The sequence below is a fragment of the Rhinoraja longicauda genome, chromosome 1, assembly GCF_053455715.1.
Source record: "Rhinoraja longicauda isolate Sanriku21f chromosome 1, sRhiLon1.1, whole genome shotgun sequence".
NCBI classification, from domain to species: domain Eukaryota; kingdom Metazoa; phylum Chordata; class Chondrichthyes; order Rajiformes; family Arhynchobatidae; genus Rhinoraja; species Rhinoraja longicauda.
The window spans coordinates 43,162,210-43,189,189 of NC_135953.1; the positions used below are offsets into that span (position 1 = coordinate 43,162,210).

General features: G+C 43.4%; 2 protein-coding genes across 6 annotated transcripts in view; both read right to left on the minus strand.

Annotated features, from left to right (window-relative positions):
• Positions 1-16,076, minus strand: part of pigo (phosphatidylinositol glycan anchor biosynthesis, class O) — a 35,211-nt gene extending 19,135 nt beyond the window's left edge. For all 4 annotated transcript variants that reach the window (XM_078396305.1, XM_078396316.1, XM_078396296.1 and 1 more), the window contains exons 1-4: positions 15,407-16,076; positions 10,375-10,518; positions 7,779-7,902; positions 1,301-1,457 (exon numbers count right to left, since the gene is read on the minus strand). In XM_078396305.1, the coding sequence (XP_078252431.1) occupies positions 1,301-1,457; positions 7,779-7,902; positions 10,375-10,518; positions 15,407-15,896 (915 nt within the window). In that variant the 5' untranslated portion in view covers positions 15,897-16,076. The remainder of the gene's footprint in view (positions 1-1,300; positions 1,458-7,778; positions 7,903-10,374; positions 10,519-15,406) is intronic.
• Positions 16,077-25,447: 9,371 nt separating this feature from the next.
• Positions 25,448-26,980, minus strand: part of stoml2 (stomatin (EPB72)-like 2) — a 35,236-nt gene continuing 33,703 nt past the window's right edge. Inside the window, exon 10 of one of the 2 annotated variants that reach the window (XM_078396480.1) lies at positions 25,448-25,823. In XM_078396480.1, the coding sequence (XP_078252606.1) occupies positions 25,698-25,823 (126 nt within the window). In that variant the 3' untranslated portion in view covers positions 25,448-25,697. The remainder of the gene's footprint in view (positions 25,824-26,980) is intronic. The other variant, XM_078396471.1, reaches the window with a different exon arrangement.

Genomic DNA, 26,980 nt, shown 5'->3' on the forward strand with positions numbered 1-26,980 from the left:
TTTTTAAACTTTAAAATGTCTGTAGCTTTAAAAATGTAGCTTCAATTTGAATGAGAGTTGTTAGAGATGATGCCCAGGATAATGCTAAGGTGGTGCAAAAATTGTGGCACTATGGTGTACCGTTTTTGCTGTGCGAAGCACCAAAGTTCTGCTGCGCACAAACACACAGAGAGTTTTAATGGATGGGTGGGTGGATAGATGGATAGATCATTTTACATTTCTCGGTTTTCAAATTTAGACAGGAAATGCTTGTTAGGGCGATTTAACGTAAATGACAGGAAAAGAGGTTGTGGTGGCAGTGACTTCCAGAGAGGTTGATAGCAATAAATGCAGAAGAAAGAGAAATATAGTGGAAGGATATTTAATTAGCAAAGAAAATTATGGGGTAATTCGAGCACTGTGATAGAAAACATAGGAGTTAAATACTGAAGAAGGAAACTTTACATTGGTTTGAGTACAAGAGTAAAGATCTCTTACGACAATTATTTAAGGTTTTAATAGGCAACAACTGTGGTTTTGATCTCCTCACCCAAAGAAGGTCAAACTTGCTATTAAAGGAGTGCATTGAATACTCATTAGATTTACAGTGACATTGCAAGTAAATAGGGTGGTGAAGGCAGCTTTTGGTATATTGGCCTTCATCAGTTAAGAAAATGAGTATGGAAGTTGGGAGGCTATGTTATGATTATACAAGTCATTGGTGAGGCCACACTTGGGAGTATTGTGTTCAGTTTCAGTCACCCTGCCATAGGAAAGACGTCATAAAGCTGGAAAGGGCGCAGAGAAGATTTATGAGAATGTTGCCAGGACATGAAGGTCTGAGTTAGAGGGAGAGGTTGGGTAGGCTAGGACTTGATTCGTTGCAGCACAGGAGGCTGAGGGGTGATCTTATAACAATGTCTAAAATCATGAGAGGTATAGATAGGGTAAATGCACAGTCTTTTTTACCAATGTAGGGAAATCGAGAACTCGAATATATCGGCTTGAAGTCGATTTAACAGTTACGTGAGGGCAACATTTTTCTTTACAGAGCGTGGTGAGTATACAGTAAGAGCTGCCAGAGGAAGTAGTTGAGGCAGGTTCAATACAACATTTAAAATATATTTGGACAGGTACATGGATAGGAAAGGCTGCGAGGGATATGGGCCAAATGCAGCCAAATAGGACTGGCTTATATGAGGCATCTTGGCCAGCATGGACAAATGGGTCAAAGGGCCTGTTTCCATGCAGTTCACCTCTATGACTATCTCCGGTAATACAACAACAAGATAAAGATAACATTCTGCAAATCAGGACTTACTTCAGTTTTTATCTCAAACATGGGAAGTGGACTATAAATAAACAAAGCTGCATCAACTTCTCCTTCGCTGTCACCCCCATGATCTCCTGTTTCCGTCATTCCATGATCTCCCATTACCACCAACAAGGTATCATTGTGAAGTGTTGCAATTAATGACCTATCAGATAGAGATTTCTTTTAAACCAGGAATAATTATTCTGCTGCTTTATATTTACAATTTTGAACAGTTTGAGCAATTAAGGGCATTTATCTAATACAAATTTCTTATCCCTTCCCCACAATGTAGGAAAGTGACTCCGTTCCTCCTTGCATTGCACAATTTCAGTCCATATGTGAATAGAAGACAATGCGGAAACCTAGGACTATTTCTCGCAATGTTGCAATGAGTTAGGTTTAGAACTTGCAACTGCAGTGAGAAAGGGACACCAAACGCCTCAGTGCATATGTCCAGCTAAACATGAACAAGTTGTTGTAGGCCATTTGCTTTGCTTCCTGCAAGGAATGCTGCTTTGTAGTCTTCGTGGCGTAGCAGTCTGTCCGTCTTTTTTTTCCCTTTTTTTGTTGTGTGTCGGTGTTGGGATGGTTTTTATATATTTTTTTTGGTTGTGTATGTGTGGGAGGGGGTGGTGGTGTGGGTGGGTGGGTGGGGCGCGGCTCGGCTGCGGTGCCTAACATCACCCGCTGCGGCTCGGCCGCTGGACTTTACATCACCCGGTGCGGCTCGGCCGCTGGACTTTACATCCCGGTGCGGCTTGGCCGCTGGACTTAACAGTGCCCGGTGCAGCTCGGCTGCGGGGCTTAACATCGCCCGGTGCGGCTCGGCTGCGGGGCTTAACATCGCCCGGTGCAGCTCGGCTGCGGGGCTTAACATCGCCCGGTGCAGCTCGGCTTTTCATCGCTGGTGCGGCTCGGCTGCGGACTTGACATCGCCCGGTGCGGCTCGACCACGGGACTTAGCTGCGCAAGGCTTGGTCGCGGGCCTTTCATCGCCCGGTTCGGCCGCGGGACGTTTCAGCGCCCGGTGCGGGGACTGTGCGGGTCGGTCGGGGACGAGCTGTCTGTCCGTGGGCGTGGGGAAGAGAGTGGAAGTTTTGTTGCCTCCATCACAGTGAGGGGGTGTTTGGAGTCACTGTGATGGACGTTTGTGTTGGGGTTATGTGTCTTGTGGGTTTTTTTTTTTTCCGTTTTTTTTTTCTATGACTGCTATGTAGTTTCGTTCGGTACTTCGGTACCGAACGACAAATAAAGCTCTGTTATACCTGTTATACCTGTTATACCTGTTCTCCAGCAAAATCTTTAGGTAAATGATCTAACAAGAAATTCGACTACTAAAAACTTTACTCACTGTAATAATGCCCCAATGGCAATTTGTTAAGATTTGTGGGAGTTTTTAAAATGGCAAACCAAACTATAACAATTATCACTTAAAATATCTAATTTTAGCTGTATAGACTATTCTCTCAAATATTAAAATTCAAACTGACATTTATTAAAAATCATGGCATTTCAGCTTTAATTATTATCTTATGGCAGTGTTGCAATCTTTGTTTTGTGTTTTTAAATGTTTTATGTTAAATTGTGTGTTTTCTCCTTCATTAATATCCCTTACAATTGTCATAACGTCATAAGTGATAGGAGCAGAATTAAGCCATTCGGCCCATCAAGTCTACTCCGCCATTCAATCATGGTTGATCTATCTCTCCCTCCTAACCCCATTCTCAAAAATCTATCTATCTCTGCCTTAAATATATTCACTGACTTGGCCTCCACAGCCTTCTGTGGCAAAAATCCACAGGTTCACAACCTCTGACTAAAGAAATTCCTCCTCATCTTCCTAAAGTAACATCCTTTAATTCTGAGGCTCTGACCTCTAGTCCTAGACTCTCCCACTAATGGAAACATCCTCTCCACATCCACTCTATCCAAGTCTTTCACTATTCTGTAAGTTTCAATGAGGTCCCCCTTCATTCTTCTAAACTCCAGCGAATACAGGCCCAGTGCTGTCAAACGCTCATCATATGTTAACCCACTCATTCCTGGGATCATTCTTGTAAACCTCCTCTGGACCCTCTCCAGAGCCAGCACATACTTCCTCAGATATAGTGCCCAAAATTGCTCACAATACTCCAAATGTGACCTGACGAGCGCCTTATAGAGCCTCAGCATAACATTCCTGTTTTTGTATACAAGCCCTTTTGAAATAAATGTTAGCATTGAGTTTGCTTTCTTTACTACCGATTCCTCTTGCAGATCAAGTTTTTGGGAATCGTACACCAGCACTACCAAGTCCCTTTGCACCTTCGATTTCTGGATTCTCACCCCATTTAGAATGGTAGTCTTTATTCCTACTACCAAAGCGCATGACTCCACACTTTGCTACACTATATTCCATCTACTACTTCTCTGCCCACTCTTCCAACCTGTCCAAATCCTTCTACAGACTCCCTGCTATCTCTACACTACCTGCCCATCCACCTATTGACATATCATTGTCAAACTTGACCATAAAGCCTTCAATCCCCTCATCCAAATCATCACTATACAACGTGAAGAGTAACGGCCCCAGCATCAACCTCTGTTGAACTCTGGTAGTCACTGGTAATTGTAAAAATTCTTCTTGCTTTTCTATATCCTATATCACAACCCTCTTGCAATAAAGGTAATTTGTCATATTTTAGTATGCAATAGCACAGAATTTCATTTTGATCATTATTATGTTGTGGATATTAATTACTGACTTTGCTAGATCAGGCCACATTCCAAAACCAAATTAAAAGAAAAAGTTAACACTGCTTAAAATTAGCTCAGTTATCCTAAATTTCCATTTTTACTTAGTGGAACTTGGGAAAAGAACACAAAATGCTACAGTGGAATACAGTTCAATAAATTGTAAAAAAATTATCACCCTCAGAGTTCATTTTCTTACAAATGTAATAGATACTTTATATATGCCCAAATGATTACTTTTACGTATTTTGCCTGTCAACAAGAATTTCAAATTGCAGCTCCATATATAGGTTAACTTTAAAAAATATATAAACGTTTAAATTCCATTATTAAATTGCAGTTGCAAAGATTCCACTGAGAATAGAAAAATTATTTTGTTGAATTTGGTGTTTCTTTTGTCAGTCAAAATATAAGAAACATGGCAATCGATTTGCAATCACACACGTCAAAATTGGAAAATACCATTTGCGTATCTCATTAAGCCAAGATCAGACTTTCCCAGAGACTTGAGACATGAAAGTTGCAAGACGGCAGTGTTAGATCTACTGCCTTATAGCACCAGAGATCCGGTTCGATCCTGACTACGGGTGCTTATCTGTACAGAGTTTGTACGTTTTCCCCGTGGATTTTTTCCGAGATCTTTGGTTTCCTCCCACACTCCAAAGATGTACAGATTTGTAGGTTAATTGGTTATGTATAAATGTAAATTTTCCCTAGCACAGGGATCGCTGGGCGGTGCAATCTCGGTTGGCCGAAGGGCCTGTTTCTGCGCTGTATCTCTAAACTAAACAGGAATGGGTTCCCACGTGCTGGCGTGGACGATGTGGCCAAGTGGCCTGTTTCCCTGCTGCATGTCTATAATCCAAGAAATCTGTTCAACCACAGATCCTAATCCTGGCTTCATGTTTTATAGACATCCAGCAATGTATTCAGTTCAGCGATCAGGATGCAGAATTTTAAGATATTATGTTTTCTGCTAAGAATTCAGTTTCAAATTAATCAATATCTATAGGGTATAAAATATTTTAATCTTAGAAAAACACTTGCGTGATATATTAACTGATACAATTAGAGAAAAGTATATACTCGTACATGGTTTTGTCAAGTCTTATTAATTTTAGTCTACAATGGAACAAGTTTTACATTTTATATGCCATGGACAGAATTAAGTGGTCTGAAGAAAAATTCCAACCCGAAACATCACCCATCCTTTTTTCTCCAGAGATGCTGCCTGACCCACTGAGTTACTCTAGCACTTTGTGTCTATCTTAAGTGGTTATAATGTTTGGTCGTGAAGACCTAAAGGCCTATTTTTTTGGTAATAATAATTTGAAAATTAGTTTAGTTTTTTTTGTTTAGAGATACAGCGCGGAAACAGGCCCTTCGGCCCAATGGGTCCACGCCGACCAGTGATCCCCGCACAATAACACTATCCTACACTCACTAGGGACAATTTTTATATTTACCAAGCCAATTAACCTGCAAGCCTGTACGTCTTTGGAGTGTGGGAGGAAACCGAAGATCTTGGAGAAAACCCACGCAGGTCATGGGGAGAACGTACAAACTCCGTACAGATAGCACCCGTAATGGGGGATCAAACCCGGGTCTCTGGCACTGCATTTGCTGTAAGGCTGCAACTCTACCGCTGCACCACCGTAACCGCCCTAGGTCATGGGGAAGGCTTTAAAGAAAAGCAATGAATCCAATCAATTCCTAGAAAAATCTTGCAACTAGATGCCACTGAATTTCCGTGGACAATTAAAAGATATTTAATCACAAAAACATCACTTTAGAACTTCAGATTACAAGCAGGTTATTACATACAAAAAAACTCCCCGTTGGATTGCAACCTTGTCGTGGTCGGGGAGCTTGTGTGTCTGAGTGACCCCTAGAGCTACGCCAGCGGGAGATTCGTCTCCTGTTAGGGTTTCCCATGCTGGACAGGTCGAAGGGCAGAGACGAGACGAAGAGCGATCCACTGGTCCTCCAGGTTGGGGGTTGAGCACAGGGCTAACAACCCCGCCTCGTAAAACGAATATGTGACAGAAACAACAACTGAAGGACTCAGCACCACTGGGTGTGACGGACTTCCAGGGCTATCGACGGACGCTAGGATGAATGTCAATGGTGAAAGCCGAAAGGACCTTCATCATGAGAAAGCGCTGGAACTGGATTGGCCATATACTGAGAAGAGAACCGGACAGCATCCCAAGAATAGCCCTACACTGGACACCAGAAGGGAAAAGGAAAAGAAGGATACCCAAAACCACATGGCATCGAACTGTAGAGGAGGAAATGAAAACTATGGAATTGACCTGGGGTAGTGTCCAGAAACTAGCCCAGAACAGACAGGAGTGGAGAACCTTCGTTGTTGCCCTACAGGCCAGGAGGCATAATGGGCAGTAAGTAAGTATTACGTACAATTACCATCTCAATTATTTGGAAGAGTTAGTTTAAATGACAAATGGTAGTTTTTGATACAAGGTCCCGTGATATAACTATTAGACAGAAATATATGTTTCAGGAACAAGACAGATCAAAAGAATCAATTAAATAAAGAAACTTAGCCACAGTGAACTAAATGAATTAACCCAGTTAATGACAACAGACTGTTCAAGTTTAACGCTGAACTGGAGGCACAAGAAACTGCAAATGCTGGAATATAGAACAAACCACAGAGTGCTGGAGGAAATCAAATGGCCAGGGCAGCAAGGAATGAAGACGATGTTTTGGGGACCCTTCTTCAGACTCTGAATCCGAGTCTGATGAAGTCTTCCAACTTGAAACTGCTGAGTTCCTCTAGCATGCAGTTTTTTTGTAATGCTGACCTGGTTGTTAGCTTTTGGGCCCACCACGTGGGAGTTAGTCAAGTGGTAATTGATAGTGTAAAAAAAAACATTTATCCAAGATCCATTTATTAAAGGCAGCAACAAAGTAGACACAAAATGCTGGAGTAACTTAGCGGCAGCATCTCTGGAGAGAAGGAATAGGTGACGTTTCGGGTCGAGACCCTTCTTCAGACTGGTTAGGGATAAGAGAAACGAGAAATATAGATGATGAGAGATGTAGAGATGTCGAGAGATAAAGAACAATGAACAATATGCAAAAAAGAACGATAACGGAAACAGGCCATTGTTTGCTGTTGGTTGGGTAAAAACGAGACTGTTTTCTCGTTTTCACCCAACTAACAGCTAACAATGGCCTGTTTCTGTTATTATCGTTACTTTTTTGCATTTCTTTCATTCATTGTTCTTTATCTCACAACATCTCAACATCGCTCATCGTCTATATCTCTCGTTTTCCTTATCCTTAACCAGTCTGAAGAAGGGTCTCGACCCGAAATGTCACCCATTCCTTCTCTCCGGAGATGCTGCCTGTCCTGCTGAGTTACTCTAGCTTTTTGTGTCTATCTTCGGTTTAAACCAGCATCTGCAGTTCCTTTCTACATTAGTGTAGATGGGACATGTTGGTCAGTGTGGGCAAGTTGGGCCAAAGGGCCTGTTTCCACATTGTATGGCTCTATGATATAGTGAAAGGTTTCACCAGGCTTTAGCCTAGATTGATCGAGTAAATGATTTGCCCATTTCTGCAAAGTAATCTAAAAACAAGGTAAATAGTACTAGGTTTACAAGTGGAAACCGCAATTAGCCAAGACAGCACTAACCTGACATTGATACTGATATACATTTCAAGATAACCCACTGTATTAGCCTTCAAACAGCTTTAATTACAGTCCTCACTTCAAACATACCTCAGCATCTGGTTCATCTGATTGAGCTTTTCTGCCATCATTGGGTGGTGAGGCCCATATCTATGCCCACAGTGGTCAACACCTAGAAAATGTGCAATGAGCACGTCCCATTCGCCAGCTTCCACTGTGAGCAGAGAACAAACTTGTACTTAGTAGAAATCATAACATTACGAACTGTCAAAAACAAAAGAACAATTAATCTATAGTTCACAAGGCAAAAAATGGATAAAAATGCTTTAGTACATTTTGATTAGCAGAAATGTTTGTAAACACCACAATTGTATTAGATATTAGGAGAGGTTTGACAAACATAGATTGGTTTCACTGGAGCTTCTTGGGCTGAGGGAAGATGCATAGATAAGGCTGAAAATCTTAATGATTAGATGGCGTAGATGTATGGAGAGAGGGGGGAAAAGTTAAAGGATATGTTCGAGGCAAGTTTTTTTAAATGTACAGAGTGGTAAGGTGCCTGGAATGCCTTGTCAGGGGGTGTGATGGATACATGTGATTACGACATTTGAGAGGCATTTAGACAGGCACATGAATATGCAGGGTATGGAGGAATATGACTCATGCGCAGGCAGATGGGATTAATTTAGTTTGGCATCGTGTTAGCACAGTCCTCGTAAGCCAAAGTGCCTGATCCTGTACAGTACTGTTCTGTGTTTAATAGATGGTAATTTCCATGCAAGTCTCTTTAATAAAAACAGAAAATGTTGGAAACAGTCAGCATGTCAGGCAACATAAACAAAGTTGACATTTTAGATTGAAGTCCTCAACCTGAAGTGTTAAGTCTTTCTCATTTCTAAAGGCTCCCTGACCTGTAGGGAGATTCCCAACAATTTTTTCACTTTTTATTAACGAGACCTGCAAAGGAATAATATTGTTACCATAATGCCAAAATGAAGTTCAAAATTGAGGAAAACCACTACAAAATTCAAAGGAACATTAAAGATCCCGGATAATCCCTCAGAATAATCTATCATCACATTAATAAATTACAGGCAACAAATTTACATGGTTCTTCACTCAGAGTTACGTTTAGGTGCTCCACCCCTACCCAATCCAGGGCTTGTGTGAGCATCTACTGCAATAATTGATCTGGTATCTAAATATGGAAAGTTCAAATGCCACCAGAAAGAGGGAGAACGGAAGTATTTAATTCCAGGGATTTGCGAGCAGTGACAACAAAAAAAGCCCAACTGGTTTTCATCCCCTTTGGGGAAATGTATCAGCAGATGTGACTGACTTGCAACCTGCAATTTATGGTTGCCTGTCTCTCTAGCAACACATTAATTACTGTCTCGCTTGTGTTACCCACACCATGCCAGTGATTTTAAATACATTTCCCATCCATACTGGATGCTTGGAATTCCCAATGCAGAATACCAAAATATGTCTCAAAATCGCATACAATTTAACAAAAATTTTACTCAATGTATTTCTCTTATATGTTCATAAAGGGAACTTTGCAAGACTTCCAATGGCTCACTGGCTTTCACACAGAATCATAAGAGAAGAACATGTCACGGAAAAATTAAAAGGTTTTTCATCTTTAATTATTGTCAATAGTGACACGAAAACACTACATCTAATAGATTGTGCACGTCGGGTTGATTGCATTAGTCAAAACAGGGTGGACCACGTGAAGGTTGCAATCTCCCACCCCCAACCTACAACTTTAGGCTGCGCACATCATACACAAGAAGATCTATAATTATTCCACAAAATATGTATAACACGACACAAAAAATAGATATACTTCATTCTATTCATCAGTCAAGGCATATTTAATGTTATGCGACCTCAAATTTATGGCGTTGGGGTCAAGTCTCACTCGAAACTCAAGCACATGATTGATATCCTAATCCAATAAAGAAGAATGATTTTAAACTGTTCTCTCAGGTAGACATAAAAGATTGACAATTTCAAAGAGTGGTAAATTTATACCCAGTGATCCAGCCAATATTTATCATTAAGTGAATATCACAAAGAATAGCATCAATATCAAATTGCTGCCATGGTAATCCATAAACTGACCACTTTGTTGGACAACAAAAATGCCTCACTGATGATTAAGAACCTAAGTATCATAAATGCAATCTTTTTCATTCTAATTAACATAAAACTGACAGCCGAAATATATGATCAATCAATGTATATTTATTAGCTCCATTAATTTATATTTGAGAAGAGTTAACTCATCCTCGAACGCCAAGCTGTGCCATTCGGGCAAAAGCAATGTTCCAGGCCATTGATAATCCAGATGTTAGCACTTTGACCTAACATCTCTTTGCTGAAACATTAGGAAGGATTGACTTCAAAATTTGCTTCGGAATTGATTGATGTTAAACAACTATTCAGTTGTCAGCCAATAAGTCAAATCTTCGTATCATCTGTGCAAAATTAAACTGACAACAAAATGTGCAATAACATTCTCTGAGGAATCATGATTCAACAGAAAGCAGTATTGTTTTATTTTACATTTAAAGGTTAAAATACAAGTCCCGGTAAAAATAACGCAAAGCGGATTCTATGCCTTTTCTGTTTGGACTTAATAAAGTATAGATTTTTGAGATAATTAGTAATTTCTTACCTGTTGTGAAGATATGTTGAAGGATACCATCATCCACTGTATGAAGGTCTCTCACGTTAAAAGAAGAAAAGGGGAATGATTGGGCAAACTTATTTGGAAACAGTGCTTCCCACGTGTCATCTCCCATGAATACCACTTTTTTCTCTATAGGAAGCAAAGTACACGTAGAAATAGTTTAATTTAATTAACTTAAATGCACATTTTCTTGCTGTACTTAAAAAATAAGAAACTACAGATGCTGAAAATATAAAGCAAAAACAGATAATGATGGCAACACTCAGCAGGTCAGCAGCATCCAATAACAAAAAAAACAAAGCTAATGTAGAAGACAGGACAATTCAGCTCAGGAATAGGTCCTTCGGCCCACAATGATTGTGCGGAACATGATGCTAAATTTAATCCATTCTGGCTGCGCGTGATACATATTCCTCGATTTCCTGCATATTTATGAGCCCATCAAAATACATTTAAATGGCACTATCATATCTGCTTCCAGCACCATCCCTGGCAGCGCATTCCAGGTACATAACCTCAGTTTAAAAAACTTGCCGTGCATTTCTATTCTAAACTTTATCCCTCTCATCTTAGGGCCGTGCATTCTAGTTTTTGACATTTCCACCCTGGGAGAAAGGTTCTGACTGTCTCCGGGGAGCAGCGGCCCGAATACCGAGGACATGCCCGGAAGGTCTAGTTCTCCTGCTGTAGACGGGGACTTGCCCGCCGCGGACGGAGGACCTGCCCGTAGGCCCGGCTCGTCCATTTGAGTCCACGGCCTCGCCTGCCGCGGATGGACCCACCTGGAGACCCTGCTCGCCCGCCCAGAGTGGAAGGGGTCGGAAGGAGGGCCGGTAAACAGACCAGCTGCGAGCGGCAGTGCAGTGCCTCGACGGTGGAGATGGCCACCGGAAGCCTTGCAGCAGCCTGGGGCTGGGCTGGACTGGGCACCGATCCAAGAGGCCAAGCACGTAGACTAGACGCGGCCTAGAATGACGGAGGAGGGCACCACCGCTACACTTGCCCAAGCCAACCCCACAGTGCAGTCAGGACAACTGGCCTTCGTGGTCAGGTCAGGATCCCTGCATTTACAACAACAGGGACTTGAAAATGCCGCCAAACCGGTGACTCTTTATACTGTCTCAGTGTACAACTGCTATACACTTGCACTGTATCTGCGTTGCTTATCTAAGACGCATCTAAGTGCTTATGTGTAGTGATACGTACTGAACTGTAAACAAAAATGAATTTCATTGTGCCTCGGTATATATGACAAATAAAGTACCATACCATCTTATCTCTACCTTCCATAATTTTAGAAACATCTGTCAGGTCTCCCCACACCCAAGAGAATGCTCCAGAGAAAACAATCCAATTGTGGCCAACCTCTCCTTATAACTAATACCCTCTAACCTCTTCTGCACCTTCTTCAAAGCCTCCACAGACTTGCTACAATGGGGCTATCAGTACTGCAAATGTAGCCAAACCAGAGTTTTGTGACTTCCTGAGTCTAAAACTCAATGTCCTCAATGAAGGCAGGCAAGGTCATGACCCCTGACCCGTAATGTTGCCACGCAAGGCCTTCTGGAGGACAAGCAGTTTACTGGAGGCAAGCACTTACTATGGCTGCCAGTACAGCGGGACCGTCTTCGGTACCAGAATTCTGCCAGAGACTCTGAAGCCAAAATCACCACCAAACTTGCAACACCTCAGTCCCAACCAAAAATCTTTATGAATGGCAGCACATAATTACAGTGCTTAATCACGTCAGGCTGCTTAACTATTGTTTCCCTGTGTGTCATAAATGTGCCTTGACTTGTGCCTGTGACCAATGAAATGAAGTGCATGAAGTGAGCCTCTCTGGCCACGGATGGCAGATCGGTTCCCCACTCATTACAAAACAATTGTTGACATCGCAGTTTGGAAGCCGCTTCCCCTTGAGGTGCCGCTGTGGAGGACACGTTAAGATAAAAAATGCTGGAGTAAGTCGGCGGGACAGGCGGCATCTCTGGAGAGAGGGAATGGGTGACGTTTGGGGTCCAAATCCTACTCGACCCAAGGCGTCACCCATTCCTTCTCTTTAGAGATGCTGCCTGTCCCGCTGAGTTACTCCAGCATTTTGTGTCTATCTTCACTTTACACCAGCATCTGCAGTTCCTCCCTACACATTGTGGAGGACAACATGTTCTAAGCTTCCAATTCCCTGCAAATTCAAAGATGGCAAAACACAAGAGGGAAGAGGTCAGACTGACTCTGGACCCGGCCGTCTTGCTCCAGGACACGCCATGTAATTGTGGCGTTGATGTGTTGTGGACATTAAGTGAGGCATCCATCCGGAGTCGTAGCATGTTTTGGCTGGGCTCCTTCTGGCGTCTCAGCCCAGAGTTGCTGTAAACAGCTCTGAAAGGGCATTGGAAGCCCAGAGAGAGTGTAAACCCGAGGTATTTTGAACAGGAGCCAAAATGTTCCACGTCTTGTACTGCAGAGACAGTCATTTGTTTTTACGTGGAAGTTAAGCTCTCTGCTCTCTCGCATCTCCGTTTCCACCAGCGCCGTTTCCATCAGCGCCGTTGGCAACTGCGGTGCCGATAAAGTACTAGATAAATCATCGTGATGAGAAATGCAGTGTAAACCTGACACCTGGTGGCCCACGGCACACCATAGAGCTGAGGTGTGGGGGGGCTGGGGGGGAATGTAAGCAAGGAGGAGCTCTAATGAACTCTGAAGGCTCGCTGTACAGTAAGTATTTCAGATGCCTGACCCGCTGAGTTACTCCAGCTTTTTGTGTCTCATCTTCGGTTGAAGCCAGTGTCTGCAGTTCCTCGTTACTCAAGCGTTCAGCGTTGTCAGTGTGGCACCGTTGGACTGATACAAAGCCAGCTTGTAACTCGTCGGAGAGAGAAGAATTTCTTCAAAGTAGACATACCTTGAGGAGATTTTGCAGTGGAACGGACAAATGTGGAGGAAAGAAGTGCAGATGCTGGTATAAATCGAAGGTAGACATAATGCTGGAGTAACTCAGCGGGACGTACGTGTTGGGTGTGTGACGAGTGTATGCCGGAGGCTTGCTTGTCCTCCAGAACGCTTGAGCGACTACGTGCATCATGCCCTTTGACCTTATGACATACCGTGCAAGGGCCCTATACCATATGCCTTCTTTACCATTCTACCTATTTGTGTTTTCACTTTCAGGGAATTATGGTCTTGGACCCCTTGACCCCTCAGCATATCAAGGCTGTTTACGGATCTGCTATTAATAGTATACTCTCTCCTTAAATTTGATCTCTCAGACAGTAAAGCCTTGCACTAGCTCATATTAAAACCCATGTACCATTTCTCCACCCATTTCTGTAGCTGATCCATATTCAACCGTGTACTTTGACAGCTTTCAACTCAAGTAATCTTGATGTCATCTGAAATCTTACTATGGACAGACCTGACAATGGACAGACCTGACAATGGACAGACCTGACAATGCTCAGGCCACTGCCACTGAAGGGACATGCTCTGTCACCGTGGGGCTCCCTCCCCTCCCACCAACTGCAACCTCTTTCTGTTGGCCATCTCTTTGTCCACTCGGCCTCCCCCAACCCCCCCCCCCCCCCCCCCCACCACCCCCCCCCCCCCCCCTCCCACTGCCTTCACCTCCTTCTCCCCTGGAATCACTGACATATTCCACCTTAGAAGCCACTAGCAAATTGGAGAAACAGCACCTCATATTTCACTTGGGTAGCTTACAAACCAGCAATGTGAACATGGAACTCTCTAATTTTAAGTAACCTACATACACTCTCCCCACTTAATCGTTTAACCAATTCCTCAGCTTTTCAAATTGTATCCCTCGAGTTCACACCTACCCTAACCAACAATGGGCCCACCAGGGCACCACCCAGCCCAAGGTCCTTTGTGGCTGGCCCTGATTGGTCCCGGTCTTTTCTCACCTCCAGCTCTTCGCCCCCCCCCCCCCCACCTCATACTTTCAGAGATGCTGCCTGACCCACTGAGCTTCTCCAGCAATTTGTGTCGATCATTTTCAAATCCTCTCCAGAAATTATGAAACAGAAATCATCCTTTTAGAAAGGCATATTGCAACACCTGCGCTCGGTACGCGTTGGTCAAACTGGTCTCCCGGTGGCCGAGCACGTCAACTCCCCCTCCCATTCCCAGTCTGACTTTCTGTCATGGGCCTCCTCCAGTGCCATAGTGAGTCCCACCGGAAATTGGAGGAACAGCACCTCATATTTCGCCTGGGCAGCTTGCAGCCCAGTGGTATGAACATCGACTTCTCCAACTTTAGATAGTTCCTCTGTCCCTCTCATCCCCTCCCCCTTTCCCAGATCTCCCTCTATCTTCCTGTCTCCACCTATATCCTTCCTTTGTCCCGCCCCCCTGACATCAGTCTGAAGAAGGGTCTCGACCCGAAACGTCACCCATTCCTTCTCTCCTGAGATGCTGCCTGACCTGCTGAGTTACTCCAGCATTTTGTGAATGTAACCATGAACAATCAGCTTGAATTCTTTAAGCAACCTTGAGGCAACTAGATTAAAATTTAAAGATAACAAAGGTTGATAAGACCAAGGTGTTCGATACATGGATTTTAGCAAAGGTTTCCCACAAGGATGCATGTGGCAGAGTGTTCTTTAAAAAAGGAGCAAGTCTGTGGGATCTAAGGACGAGTATGAAACAGGTCCAAAACTCCCCCAGCGACAGGTCACGAAGGGCTTTGTAACTGACGAAGAATGTAGGGAGGAACTGCAGATGTTGGTTTACACTGAAGATGGGAGTAACTCAGCAGTTACTCTGGAGAAAAGGAATAGATGACGTTTCGGGTGGAGACCCTTCTGCAGACAGAAGATAGGTCACGACTCAAAACGTCACCTATTCCTTTTCTCCAGAGATGCTGCCTGACCTGCTGAGTTTCTCCAGCATTTTGTGTCTATTTTCTTTGTAACTGACATGTACACACACAGTGGGTTTAATGCTCAATGTTGTGAACTTTTCATGATCCTACATTAAACCACTTTCATTTTTAACTTACTGTTTTGCACAAATTGTTGAATCAAATTATCTTCCTCAATTGCTGTAGATGCAAAGTTGCTGCCCACATCTATGAAGGTAGGTAAGGTACCAGTGGTCAGCCCTTTAAGCCTCTGCATGGTGGTTGTGGGCGGATCGGCTCTGAAACGGAATAGTCTGGCATGCTGAGGTTTAGAAACGACGTTTTGATGGATCACCTCTAGTTTATTCTCGTACGGTTTGGGATTCTTGTTTCCAGGATCATACTTGGCAAAATCAAACCTCAGGGCGTCGATGACGACCACGACAGCTCTGGAAAAGCGCCTCGGCATCCAGCACGAATTAAAATCCCGAGCCGCGGGCGTCCCGTCGGCGAACGGGGAGTCCTGGCAGCCGCTGGGGGTGCGGAGCTCCAGCCGCACCAGTAGGAAGCCGCTGAGGAAGAGGCCGAGGCCGGCGCTGAAGAGCAGGCAGGTCCAGCAGAGGGACAGCACCGTCGCCAGCCTGGGCATAGCTGTGGCCGCCCCCACAAGCGCTCTCTCTCTCTCTCTCTCTCTCTGCCCCCTCAGGGTCCCTCCGCAAAGCAGCGAGGCGACAGCTCTAATCAAATGACGCGATTCGGACCTTCCCGCAAACCGTCGCCAAGGTCACCCAGCACCCAGCCGGTTGCTCGGCGGGCGCTCCCCATCCCTGACAACCCCCGTCCCCGCCGCCCTCCTCCGACAGCGCCCTCTTCCGACAGCGCCGCTGCTTCCCGGCCGCCCAACAGCCTCCCGCCGCAGCGCCACCTGCAGCTGAGGCCGGGGACGGGTGGGCAGCTTAAACCGCCGGGATCTGCACGGGGCAGCCGGGTGTCCGACAGCGCCTACCGCGGCAACGACCGCCCGCAGATACCCAGCCCAAACACCCGTCACAGCGCCACCTACCGCGCAGGCAGACAACAGCAGCAGTCTGGGAAAGTCTCCCAGGTCCTGCTTTTGCCAATGAGTAGATAGACAATAAGGCGATCGATCTGACTGTGGAAACTATCGTGGAATTTCCCTGTTAGCAACTGCAGGCAAGGTCCTCGCCCGCATCATGAACAACCAACTTAAGCTATTTATTCACAAAATGCTGGAGTAACTCAGCAGGTCACGCAGCATCTCAGGAGAGAAGGAATGGGTGACGTTTCGGGTCGAAGGTCTCCAGCATTTTGTGTCTATCTTCGATGTAAACCACCATATGCAGTTCCTTCCTACAATTCTACCTCTTATGTCCACCTCTTGTGGCCTGACATATGCCATTAAGCTGGAAAGAGTGCAGAGAAGGTTAAGGAGGATGTTTCCATGATATGAGCTATAGGGAAAGGTTTGTGAGGCTAGGACTAGATAGAGAGATTGAGCTGGCTGGGACTTTATTCCTTGGATCAGATGAGACTGAGGGATGATTTTATGGAGATGTATAAAAGTATGAGGTGAATAGATAGGGTGATTGTGCCAAAGCTAGATGGTTAATAACTAGATTTAATAACAACTTGAAGGACAACTTTTGTTTTACACAGAAGGTGCTAGTGATATGGAATAAGCTGCCATAAGTAGAGGTTGAGGAAGGTACAATAACAACATTTTTTAAACTTTGGACAGGAGCATGGATAGGAAACGTTGAGAGGGAATATTGGTCAAATTAGTGTAAATGGGACTTGCTTAGATGGGGAATCTTGGTTGGCACTGCAAGTTGGGCCAAAGGGCCTGTTTCTTTGCTGTATGACTCTCTGACTTTGATTCTATTGCTCACATACCATGTATTGTTTTTTAAATTTATCATTGATCCTCAATGAGCCTTGAAAAGATGGCGGTGAACAGCCGCCTTCAACAATTGCTGTCCTTCAAGTGAAGATATTCCCATGTTTTGTGTTGGGGAAGATCTATTTCCCATCTTAAGTAGCCCTATAAGATACAACTGAATGGCTCATTGAACAATTTTAGACCGTACACTAAGAGTGTATTGTGTCGGAATGTGATTAGAATTATATGTAGGCCAGAATAGGTATATATAGGGTTTTGTTCGCTGTGGAATTAGTGAAATCATCTCTATACCACCATGAATAGGCATAAAAGAACTGTTGATACTGGGATTTTAAGCAAAGATTGATCCAAGGCTGTTGGAGTCTGCACCACTTTGTCGACCGGCTCATTTTATTTCCAAAGCATTATTTTCACTCATTTTCTCAGGGCAAATTAGTTTTGCTCTTTGTTGCTTGCAGGCTCCTGCTACAAGATGAAGTGAGTGACCTTAGTGTGACTCTGCAATGAAGCACTTAGGCTCCTCCCAGCATCCCACCATACGGGATTTTGTGGATATAAAGTCACAGCAAATCATTTTAATAGCTTCAACATACTATTCCTATGTGCTGTCTCCAACTTCCCGTGTATTAGCTTTCAGCAATGTTTACAACAGGAATGTTCATGAGATCAATTTGAATTGATGAGATAATGAGATGATTACAAAAGTTACAAGCAGAGTACATCAACCCGAAGGGAGTATACAGGGCCGTTAAAGTCTTTAATTCGGGTAGCATAAATCATTGTTGGATGCGGCTTCGTTTCAGATTCTTTTGAAAGGAATTAAAATCCATCTGCAAGTCATCAGTGAAACCTTTATTAGCCGATTCACTAGTGGAAGCTATCACTTAGTTTGCACATTAATCTGCTTTCAGAGTAACACCAATTTGTCCTCTTTCCATCTTACTCTCTTTCCATCTTACTTCTTCTTATCGAGTCCACATCACAATCTTAGAAATTATTCAGTCAGAGCTGAACACACTTCTCGGCACCCGCATACAATGACGTCTTGTGCTTCTTGTGTTTCTCATGCATAGAGGTGGAAAGATTGGCGAAACAGGGCCGCGACGTGAACGCTCTTTCCTTGACCCCACCATCTTACTTTAAAAAAATATATATTTCTGTTCAATGTAACTATTCTAGACTCTTTCCTCTTTCAAATTTAGATTCATGTATTTAAGGCAGGATTTTTATTCCAACAAATTATCATTCATTATTTACATGTTAGATCTTGTCTTTTTCATAAATAAATCATTGAAATGAGTAACTATAATATTCAGCATCTCTGAACAATTTACTTGGGATAACAAACAAACGTCTGGAGGAACTCAGCAGATAAGGAAGCTCCTGTAGAGGCAAAGGAATGGTCAATGTTTCAAGTTGTGATACTGAATCAGGTCTGAGAGTGTAGAGGAGAGTAGCCAGTATGAAAAGGTGAGCAAAAAAAGACACAAAGACACATCAGTCTGAAGAAGGGTCTCGACCCGAAACGTCACCCATTCCTTCTCTCCCGAGATGCTGCCCGACCTGCTGAGTTACTGCAGCACTTTGTGAATAAATACCTTCGATTTGTACCAGCATCTGCAGTTATTTTCTTATACACAAAGTGCTGGAGCAACTCTGGGTCAGGTAGCATCTCAGAAGAAAATGGATGGCTGTCGATTTTTTGGGTTGTGATGTCTGAAGAAGGGTACATTGTGAATTGAGTTGTGAATCTGTGGAATTCTCTGCCACAGAAGGCAGTGGAGGCCAAATCACTGGATGTTTTCAAGGGAGAGTTAGATATAGCTCTTCGGGCTAACAAAATCAAGGGATATGGGGAGAAATCAAGAGCGGGTACTGATTTTGGATAATCTTATTGAACGGCGGGTGCTGACTTGAAGGGCCGAATGGCCTGCTCCTGCACCTATTTTTCTATGTTTCGAAGTCTTTTTCTGTAAACCAGCATCTGCATTTCCTTGTATCTAAAGGTGAGATGGTTTCTACCGCTCTTCAACTTTTCAGCCAAGTTCTAGGTTTAGGTTTATTATTGTCACTTGTACCAAGGTACAGTGTATAGCTTTGTTTTGCATGCTATTAAATCAAATCAAATAATACTATACATAAATATAATCATGACAAACTCAAGTACAATAGGTAGAGTGGTGAGAAAGATATAGAATACAGAACATCATGCTCAGCATTGTAACAGAACAGTTCCAGAGATAAAGTCCAATGTCGGCAATGAGGTAGCTGAGAATTGGACTGTACCACTTACTCCATCTGCTCTTCATCTCCCTCCTTACCTGGTTCATCTATTGCTTGCCAGGCCCTGCCTCACCCCCATCTTCCTTACCTCTTTATGCTGGCTCTCATTTTTATACTCTCAGTATAGATTTGACCCGAAACACTGTCGTCCCTTTATCACCGCAGATAAATCAAGGGGGTATGGGGAGAAAGCAGGACGGGGTACTGATTGAGAATGATCAGCCATGATCACATTGAATGGCGGTGCTGGCTCGAAGGGCCGAATGGCCTACTCCTGCACCTATTGTCTATTGTCTAAGACCCATTGTGATCCTCAAGCAGTTTGTTTTCTTGCGCCAGATTACCGAATCAGAAGTTTCCTGGGTCTCCTGTTTACTTGGAGTGTTTCAAATATACGGCAAACACTCAACATGTCACGCAGCATCCATGGAAAGAGAAACAGTGAACATGTCAGGTGGAGTCCCCTTCGTCAGAACTGGTAAAGTGGGAAAACAAATATAAAGTTGCAGGAAGGGTGGGTAGGAATATCCCTGGTAAGGTGACATCAGGATTGCTCTGGGGATAAGTTGAGATCACCCGAGTCAACAGTTTACTGAGGAGAGGCTAGTGAGAGAGAGCATTGTTCCTTGTTCATAAAAGCAATGAAATGAGGGCAGAGAGTGAATGAGAACATAGACAAAGGAATGTAAGAGATGTGAAATGCAAGGTCGCAAGACAGGCCCATGAAGTTAGGCTGTGTTAGCGGAGAGAGAAACAGAGCTATCGTATATTGACGAAGAAGGCACGTTAGGAAATGAATTGTCTGGGCCCTTCTTCCAATGGAGACCGAGAAAGTCAGTTCCCTGAAATTGTAGAAGTCAATATTAAATCTAGATGACTGCAATGTGCCCAGACAGATGAGGCATTGGGCCTCATTTTAACAAAGCAGGCGGATACAGAGAGAGGGGTAAGAGAGGAAATGAGAGGGACATTTAAAGTGACAGGCAATAGGAAGCTCAGGGTCACACCCAGAGACTGTATGAAATGCAGGACTGCTGACAGCCTGACCTGCTGGGAGTCAGCAGGACAATCCTGAGCATCCAGTTTCGACCATTTTAATTCTCCGTCCTACTCCCACTCTGAGCTATATCTGCCTGTGGCTTCCTGCACTGTTATTAAGCAGCCAGGTATATCAATGTAAAGAAATTACTCGATCTTTCGTTGTAGCCTTCTGGAATCAATGTTAAATTAAAAAACTTAATGTTCATAAGTTATAGGAGCAAAATTAGACCATTCGACCCATCAGGTTTACTCCTCCGCCATTCAAACATGGCTGATTTATTTCCCTCTCAACTCCAATCTTCTGCCTTTCCCCTGACACACGTACTATCAATCTCCACCTTAAAAATATCCATTGACATGTCCTCCACAGCCTTCTGAATTCCAGATTCACCACCCTCTGACTGAAGAAATTCCTCCTCATCTCCTTTCTAAACTCACGTCCTTTTATTCTGAGGCTACGGCCTCTGGTTCGAGACTCCCACAAATCTCTGCTGTTAGGCAGACACTCATTTACACTGATGGTACACCAATCCCACATTCCCATCAATTCTCCCAGATTCTACTACTTATAGACAATAGGTGCAGGAGTAGGCCATTTGGCCCTTCGAGCCAGCACCGCCATTCAATGTGATCATGGCTGATCCTTCACAATCAGTACCCCTTTCCTGCCTTCTCTCCATACCCCCTGACTCCGCTATCTTTAAGAGCTCTATCTAGCTCTCTCTTGAAAGCATCCAGAGAATTGGCCTCCACTGCCTTCTGAGGCAGAGAATTCCAGATTTACAACTCTCTGATCTACACTTATCTACACACTGGGGGCAATTTACAGTGGCCAACTGCACAATCTTTGGAATATGGATGAAAACTAGTTTTCAAGGAATATCTCCCACAGACAACACCCAAGGTCTCTTCCAGTCTGGGTTGCTTGAGTTGAGTTGAGGAAGCTGTTCAAATAGCTTACATCGGCAAGACCAAGGGACCAGGACCGAGACTCAGCGACCATTTCACTAAACGTGCTCAGTCCGCCAAGGCCTGCTAGATCTACCGGTTGCTGGACAATTTAATTACCTTTCCCATTCCCATATTGACCTTTCTGTCCTGGCCCTCCTCCATTGTGAGAGTGAGCCCACATAAAAACTAGAGGAACAGCACTTCATATTCCACTTAGGAAGCCTATAATCCAACTGAACATTAACACTTTCCCGCCCTTCTCCCTCTCCCACCTTGGTGCGCACACATTTTTATCACTATCCTGCCCCTCTTTTATCCCTTCCACCTCTATCCCTCCCTCTGGCTTTACATTTCACTCCACTTTCTTTATCTAACACGCTTTTGTCTCCTTTTCATTTTGCACCTTCGCTGCCAATCAAATTACCCCTCACCTGTATCCATCTGTCACTTGTGTCGGAATAAACTGCAAATGCTGGTTAAACTGAATATATAGTCATAAAATGCTGGAGTAACTCAGCGGGTCAGGCAGCATCTTTGGAGTAAAGGAATAGGTGACATTTCGGGTCAGAACCCTTCTTCCATCTATCACTTGCCACGCTTTATCCAACACCCATCTTTTCTTGCTCTCTACCCCCACTACAATCAGCATGAAAGGTCCAGACCTAAAACACTGCCCACCCATCCATCCCTTCCACAGATACTGCCTGACCCACTGAGTTCCCCCAGCACTTGCTATTTAGCTAAACTACACGATTGAGGTTTTTCTCAAATGTGGCACAACACAGGACACTTTGCTCTATCGGAGGTTTTCAGTGCCACATGCAAAGACAATCATCAACTGTAACTGGATAACTCAGTGAAAGATGGGACTTTGGTCCACTCATAACTCGTTGGTCTTCCAGTGCGTAAAGGAGCCGTCCCCAACTATCTATCTTAACCGTCTCTTGCAAACCCACCGACTCCCACAACTATCTCGACTACACTTCTTCCCACCCTGCTTCCTGCAAAGACTCAATCCCCAATTCCTCTATCGACACAACTGTGCCCAAGATGAGGTGTTCCATACCAGGATATCCGAGATGTCCTCATTCGTTAGGGAATGGAGGTTCCCCTCTCCCATCATAAATGATGCCCTCTTGTATCTCCTCGGTACCCCTTGCTCCCCCTCCCCCTAGTCGCAAGAGACAGAGTCCCCCTAGTCCTTACCTTCCATCCCATCAGCCATTGCATACAACACATAATCCTCCAAAATTTCCGCCACCTTCAACGGGATCCCACCACTAGCCACATTTTCCCATCTCCACCCCTTTCCACCTTCCGTCAGAGACCATTCCCTCCGCAACTCTCTGGTTAACTCAGACCTTCCCACCCAAACCACCCCCTCCCCAGGTACCTTCCCCTGCAACCGCAGAAGATGCAACAACTGTCCCTATACTTCCTTCCTCAATTTTGTTCAGGGACCCCAACAGTCCTTTCAGGTTAGGCAGAGATTCACTCCAACCTCCTCCGCTGTATCCGTCGTTCAAGATATGGACTCTTATACACTGGTGAGACCAAATGTAGACTGGGCGATCGTTTCGCAGAACACCTTCGCTCAGCCCATCTGAACCTACCTGATTTCCCGGTTGCCGGACACTTTAATTCTCCCTCCCATTCCTACAGACCTTTCTGTCCTAGGTCTCCTCCATTGTCAGAGTGAGGCTAAACGCAAATTGGAGGAACAGCATCTCATATTTCACTTGGGCAGCTTACAGCCCAGTGGTATGAATATTGATTTCTCTCACTTTAGGTAGCCTCGGCATTCCCTTTCTCTCTATCCCTCCCCCACCCAAGTCCCACTAGCTTCTCTTTTCAACCCTACAAACAGCTAACAATAGCCTGTTTCCTTTATCATCGTAACTTTTTTGCATATCTTTAATTCATTGTTCTTTATCTCTCCACATCATCATCTATATCTCTAATTTCCCTTATCCCTAACCAGTTTGAAGAAGGGTCTCGACCCGAAACATCACTCATTTGAATCTTCTCTCCAGAAATGCTGCCTGTCCTGCTGAGTTACTCCAGCTTTTTGTGTCATACTTCTTCGGTTTAAACCAGTAGCTGCAGTTCCTTCCTACACATGTCCCCAACTGAATGTTGCAGACTGAACATTACAAGTGCAGTGCTATTTGCCAAGGGCAACATTGAAGCTTGGTGCAGTCATTACAAAGGCTCGGTGAAGAAAAACCTTTGTTGCCGGCCCTTCCACTATTGCACACAGAGGTGCTGCAACCCATGCTGAAAAAAAATCATCATGCCATTTTTGTGATGGAAAATTGGTGCCATGATTTAATGTAAATGGAATGATATGGCTTGTATTGAAAATAGTGAAACATGGATGTACTTTGTAACATAATGTAATACTTAAAATGTAATATGTTTAGTTTTGAAATGTGTCTGCATTAAAATATTCTAGAGAAAGCTGGATTGAATTGTCTTCCTTCCAGATGATTAAAGTAATATATTTGAAATAAAACATAAGACACACATTATTTGGCACTTTAGTAATGTCACTCATTCCATCTCCTGCTCAACACTCACCACTTTCACCTGCAAATATGATACAATCATGGCCTTCAGAGGATATGCACGGTAGGGCGGCACGGTAGCGCAGCGGTAGAGTTGCTGCTTTACAGCGAATGCAGCGCCGGAGACTCAGGTTCGATCCTGACTACGGGTGCTGCACTGTAAGGAGTTTGTACGTTCTCCCCGTGACCTGCGTGGGTTTTCTCCGAGATCTTCGGTTTCCTCCCACACTCCAAAGACGTACAGGTATGTAGGTTAATTGGCTGGGTAAATGTAAAAATTGTCCCTAGTGGGTGTAGGATAGTGTTAATGTACGGGGATCACTGGGCGGCACGGACTTGGAGGGCCGAAAAGGCCTGTTTCCGGCTGTATATATATGATATGATGATATGATATTGTAACACAAGTCCTATGCAAGTTAAATAAAAGGTGTCATACACAGAGAGAAAACAAGCTAATATTGGAGGTGCAGAGCTATTGACAGATGTTTGACTGGGATCATCACATGATCCCCAGGATACCTTTAAATTTAGAACGGGAAATATTCTATATTTTTCCCATTTCTGGCAATTTCCTACACGATCCCCATTTCCATTGATTCTCTTAGGGCTTTGCAAAAACTCTGTGTATATTTTGCACACGTTTTTCTTTAAAACAGTCATTTTCTTTTCAATGCCTTGTAATTAATTGATGTATAATTTATGTTTTTGTGTGTTGTCTGAGACTATGTGCATGTGATGCTGCCACAAGCAAGATTATCATTGCACCAATGTTTCGCCGCACTTGTGCATATGCCAATAAACTCAATTGGACTTGATTTTGTTTTGTCGATAGCATTACTGACACTGCTTTATCCCTCACATTTAGTTAATTACTGCATCTTAAATTCCTCAATTGCTGCAATGGAATTCAAAACTTGCAGCTCCAGATTCACTGCCCAAGATAAAGGTCCAATAACAGCCACCAGGCCATCATAGTCTTTCCCCAAATAGAAACAAAGCAGTGGTAGTATTTAGAACAAACTAATTATTTCAAATTTGCAGCATAAATATAATGCTTGAATTAGCACCAATTAAACCGGAATTGTTTCTGAACTATTATTAATTTCCTGTTTTTAAAGTTATCCACAAGAATGAACTATAATGTCTGCTTGTAATTTACATGTCAAATCTGCTTGGAATTTTACCTGCATACTTTTCTCACAATTGTATCCGATTATTCACTATCGTTACATTTGTTATAATTGGTAGCTGCCCTTCTCTCTTCATTTTCTAACCTTTTCCTCTTTCACAGGCAAAACCTTCTGCTGCCAAGGGTACCATCTCACATTGCGATCATCCCAAACAGAATAACTGTTCATCTTTATCCCCAGTTGTAAACAATATGAATAGTTGCATGGCAAAAAAAGAAATATTGAGACCACTAAACATTGAGGGTGAAGAAATAATTAAACATTTAATTTCTTTCTCAGGAAATTTTGCAAACTGATCGCAATCAATTCATCCATTTTTTTTTCTTATATCCATGATGAAGTTCAACAGAAGGAATAAGTATACAAGCAGCAAACAATATCAATTCTTCTACGAGTATAAAATTGTTGTGACATGAAATGTTCATCTCAGAACAGTCAGAATCTGAGAAATTCTGCAATTTCAATTTCTGTTGTCATTCAGTAGAAATTTCAGATTGTTACGTCTCTGAATGGAATGTCTGATTCCCACTGACCCGTTGCGATTTGTCAGGATAAGCAGCATCCATTGTCAGTTTCTCCTTCATTACTTCCGGTTTAGTGAGAGCACTGTAAATCCCCATGGCCTTTGACGTGCAATTGAGAAAGATGAACATTAAACACACATAGCAGTCTAGTCAAAGCAATGACAGTGCATACAGCATGCAATATGAGCATATGAAATACAGATCAACCAGAAATCACCTACAAGGACAAGGCATTAAAATCCGAATTGTCAGGCGTCAATATGGTTGATGACAAAATCCTTAATACTGGAATTTCACCAAATAATTGCAGTACAGTAAATTCTACAGAGCAGAAAATGTTACCAGATTTGATCTCTGAAGTGATTTAACAAATATCACCCAGGAAAATCAAGGACAATTAAACTTGTGGTTGATATTCCCAGTTCTTAATTATTGGTGGGTCAGGGTTCCCAATTTTGACTATTTTTTAAATTGTATCCAGCTGGAAATTGTATAGGCCGAATTATATTTAGTTTGGATGCATTTATTAACATTCCCATCTGAACTCACAAATGAAGAACAACAACTGAGTTCTCAAACAATTGCCAGTACTTAAAGAAACTTGTAGGTATATGAAACCCAAACTAATATGGGAGCATAATTTGTTAACTTATTTCTAATACCTTTGCATCCAATCTCAAGGACATTCTGTATTTACGTACCTATACACTATAGGGTGTAAATCCAGGACATGCTGACACACACAAGAACTTGTTGATGTTCTGTCACTAACATGAGCAAATTTGCCGATGACACAAAGCTGGGTGGCAGAGTGAACTGTGAGGATGCTATGAGAATGCAGGGTGACTTGGACAGGTTGAGTGCGTGGGCAGATGCATGGCAGATGCAGTTTAATGTGGATAAATGTGAGGTTATCCACTTTGGTGGCAAGAACAAGAAGGCAGATTATTATCTGAATGGTGTCAAGTTAGGAAAAGGGGAAGTACGAGATCTGGGTGTCTTTGTACACCAGTCACTGAAAGTAAGCAGGCAGGTACAACAGTCAGTGAAGAAAGCTAATGGCATGATGGCCTCCATAACAAGAGGAGTTGAGGAGAGGAGCAAAGAGGTCCTTCTGCAGTTGTACAAGGCCCTGGTGAGACTACACCTGGAGTATTGTGTGCAGTTTTGGTCTCCAAATTTGAGGACGGACATTCTTGCTATTGAAGGAGTGCAGCGTAGGTTCACAAGGTTAATTCCCGGAATGGCGGGACTGT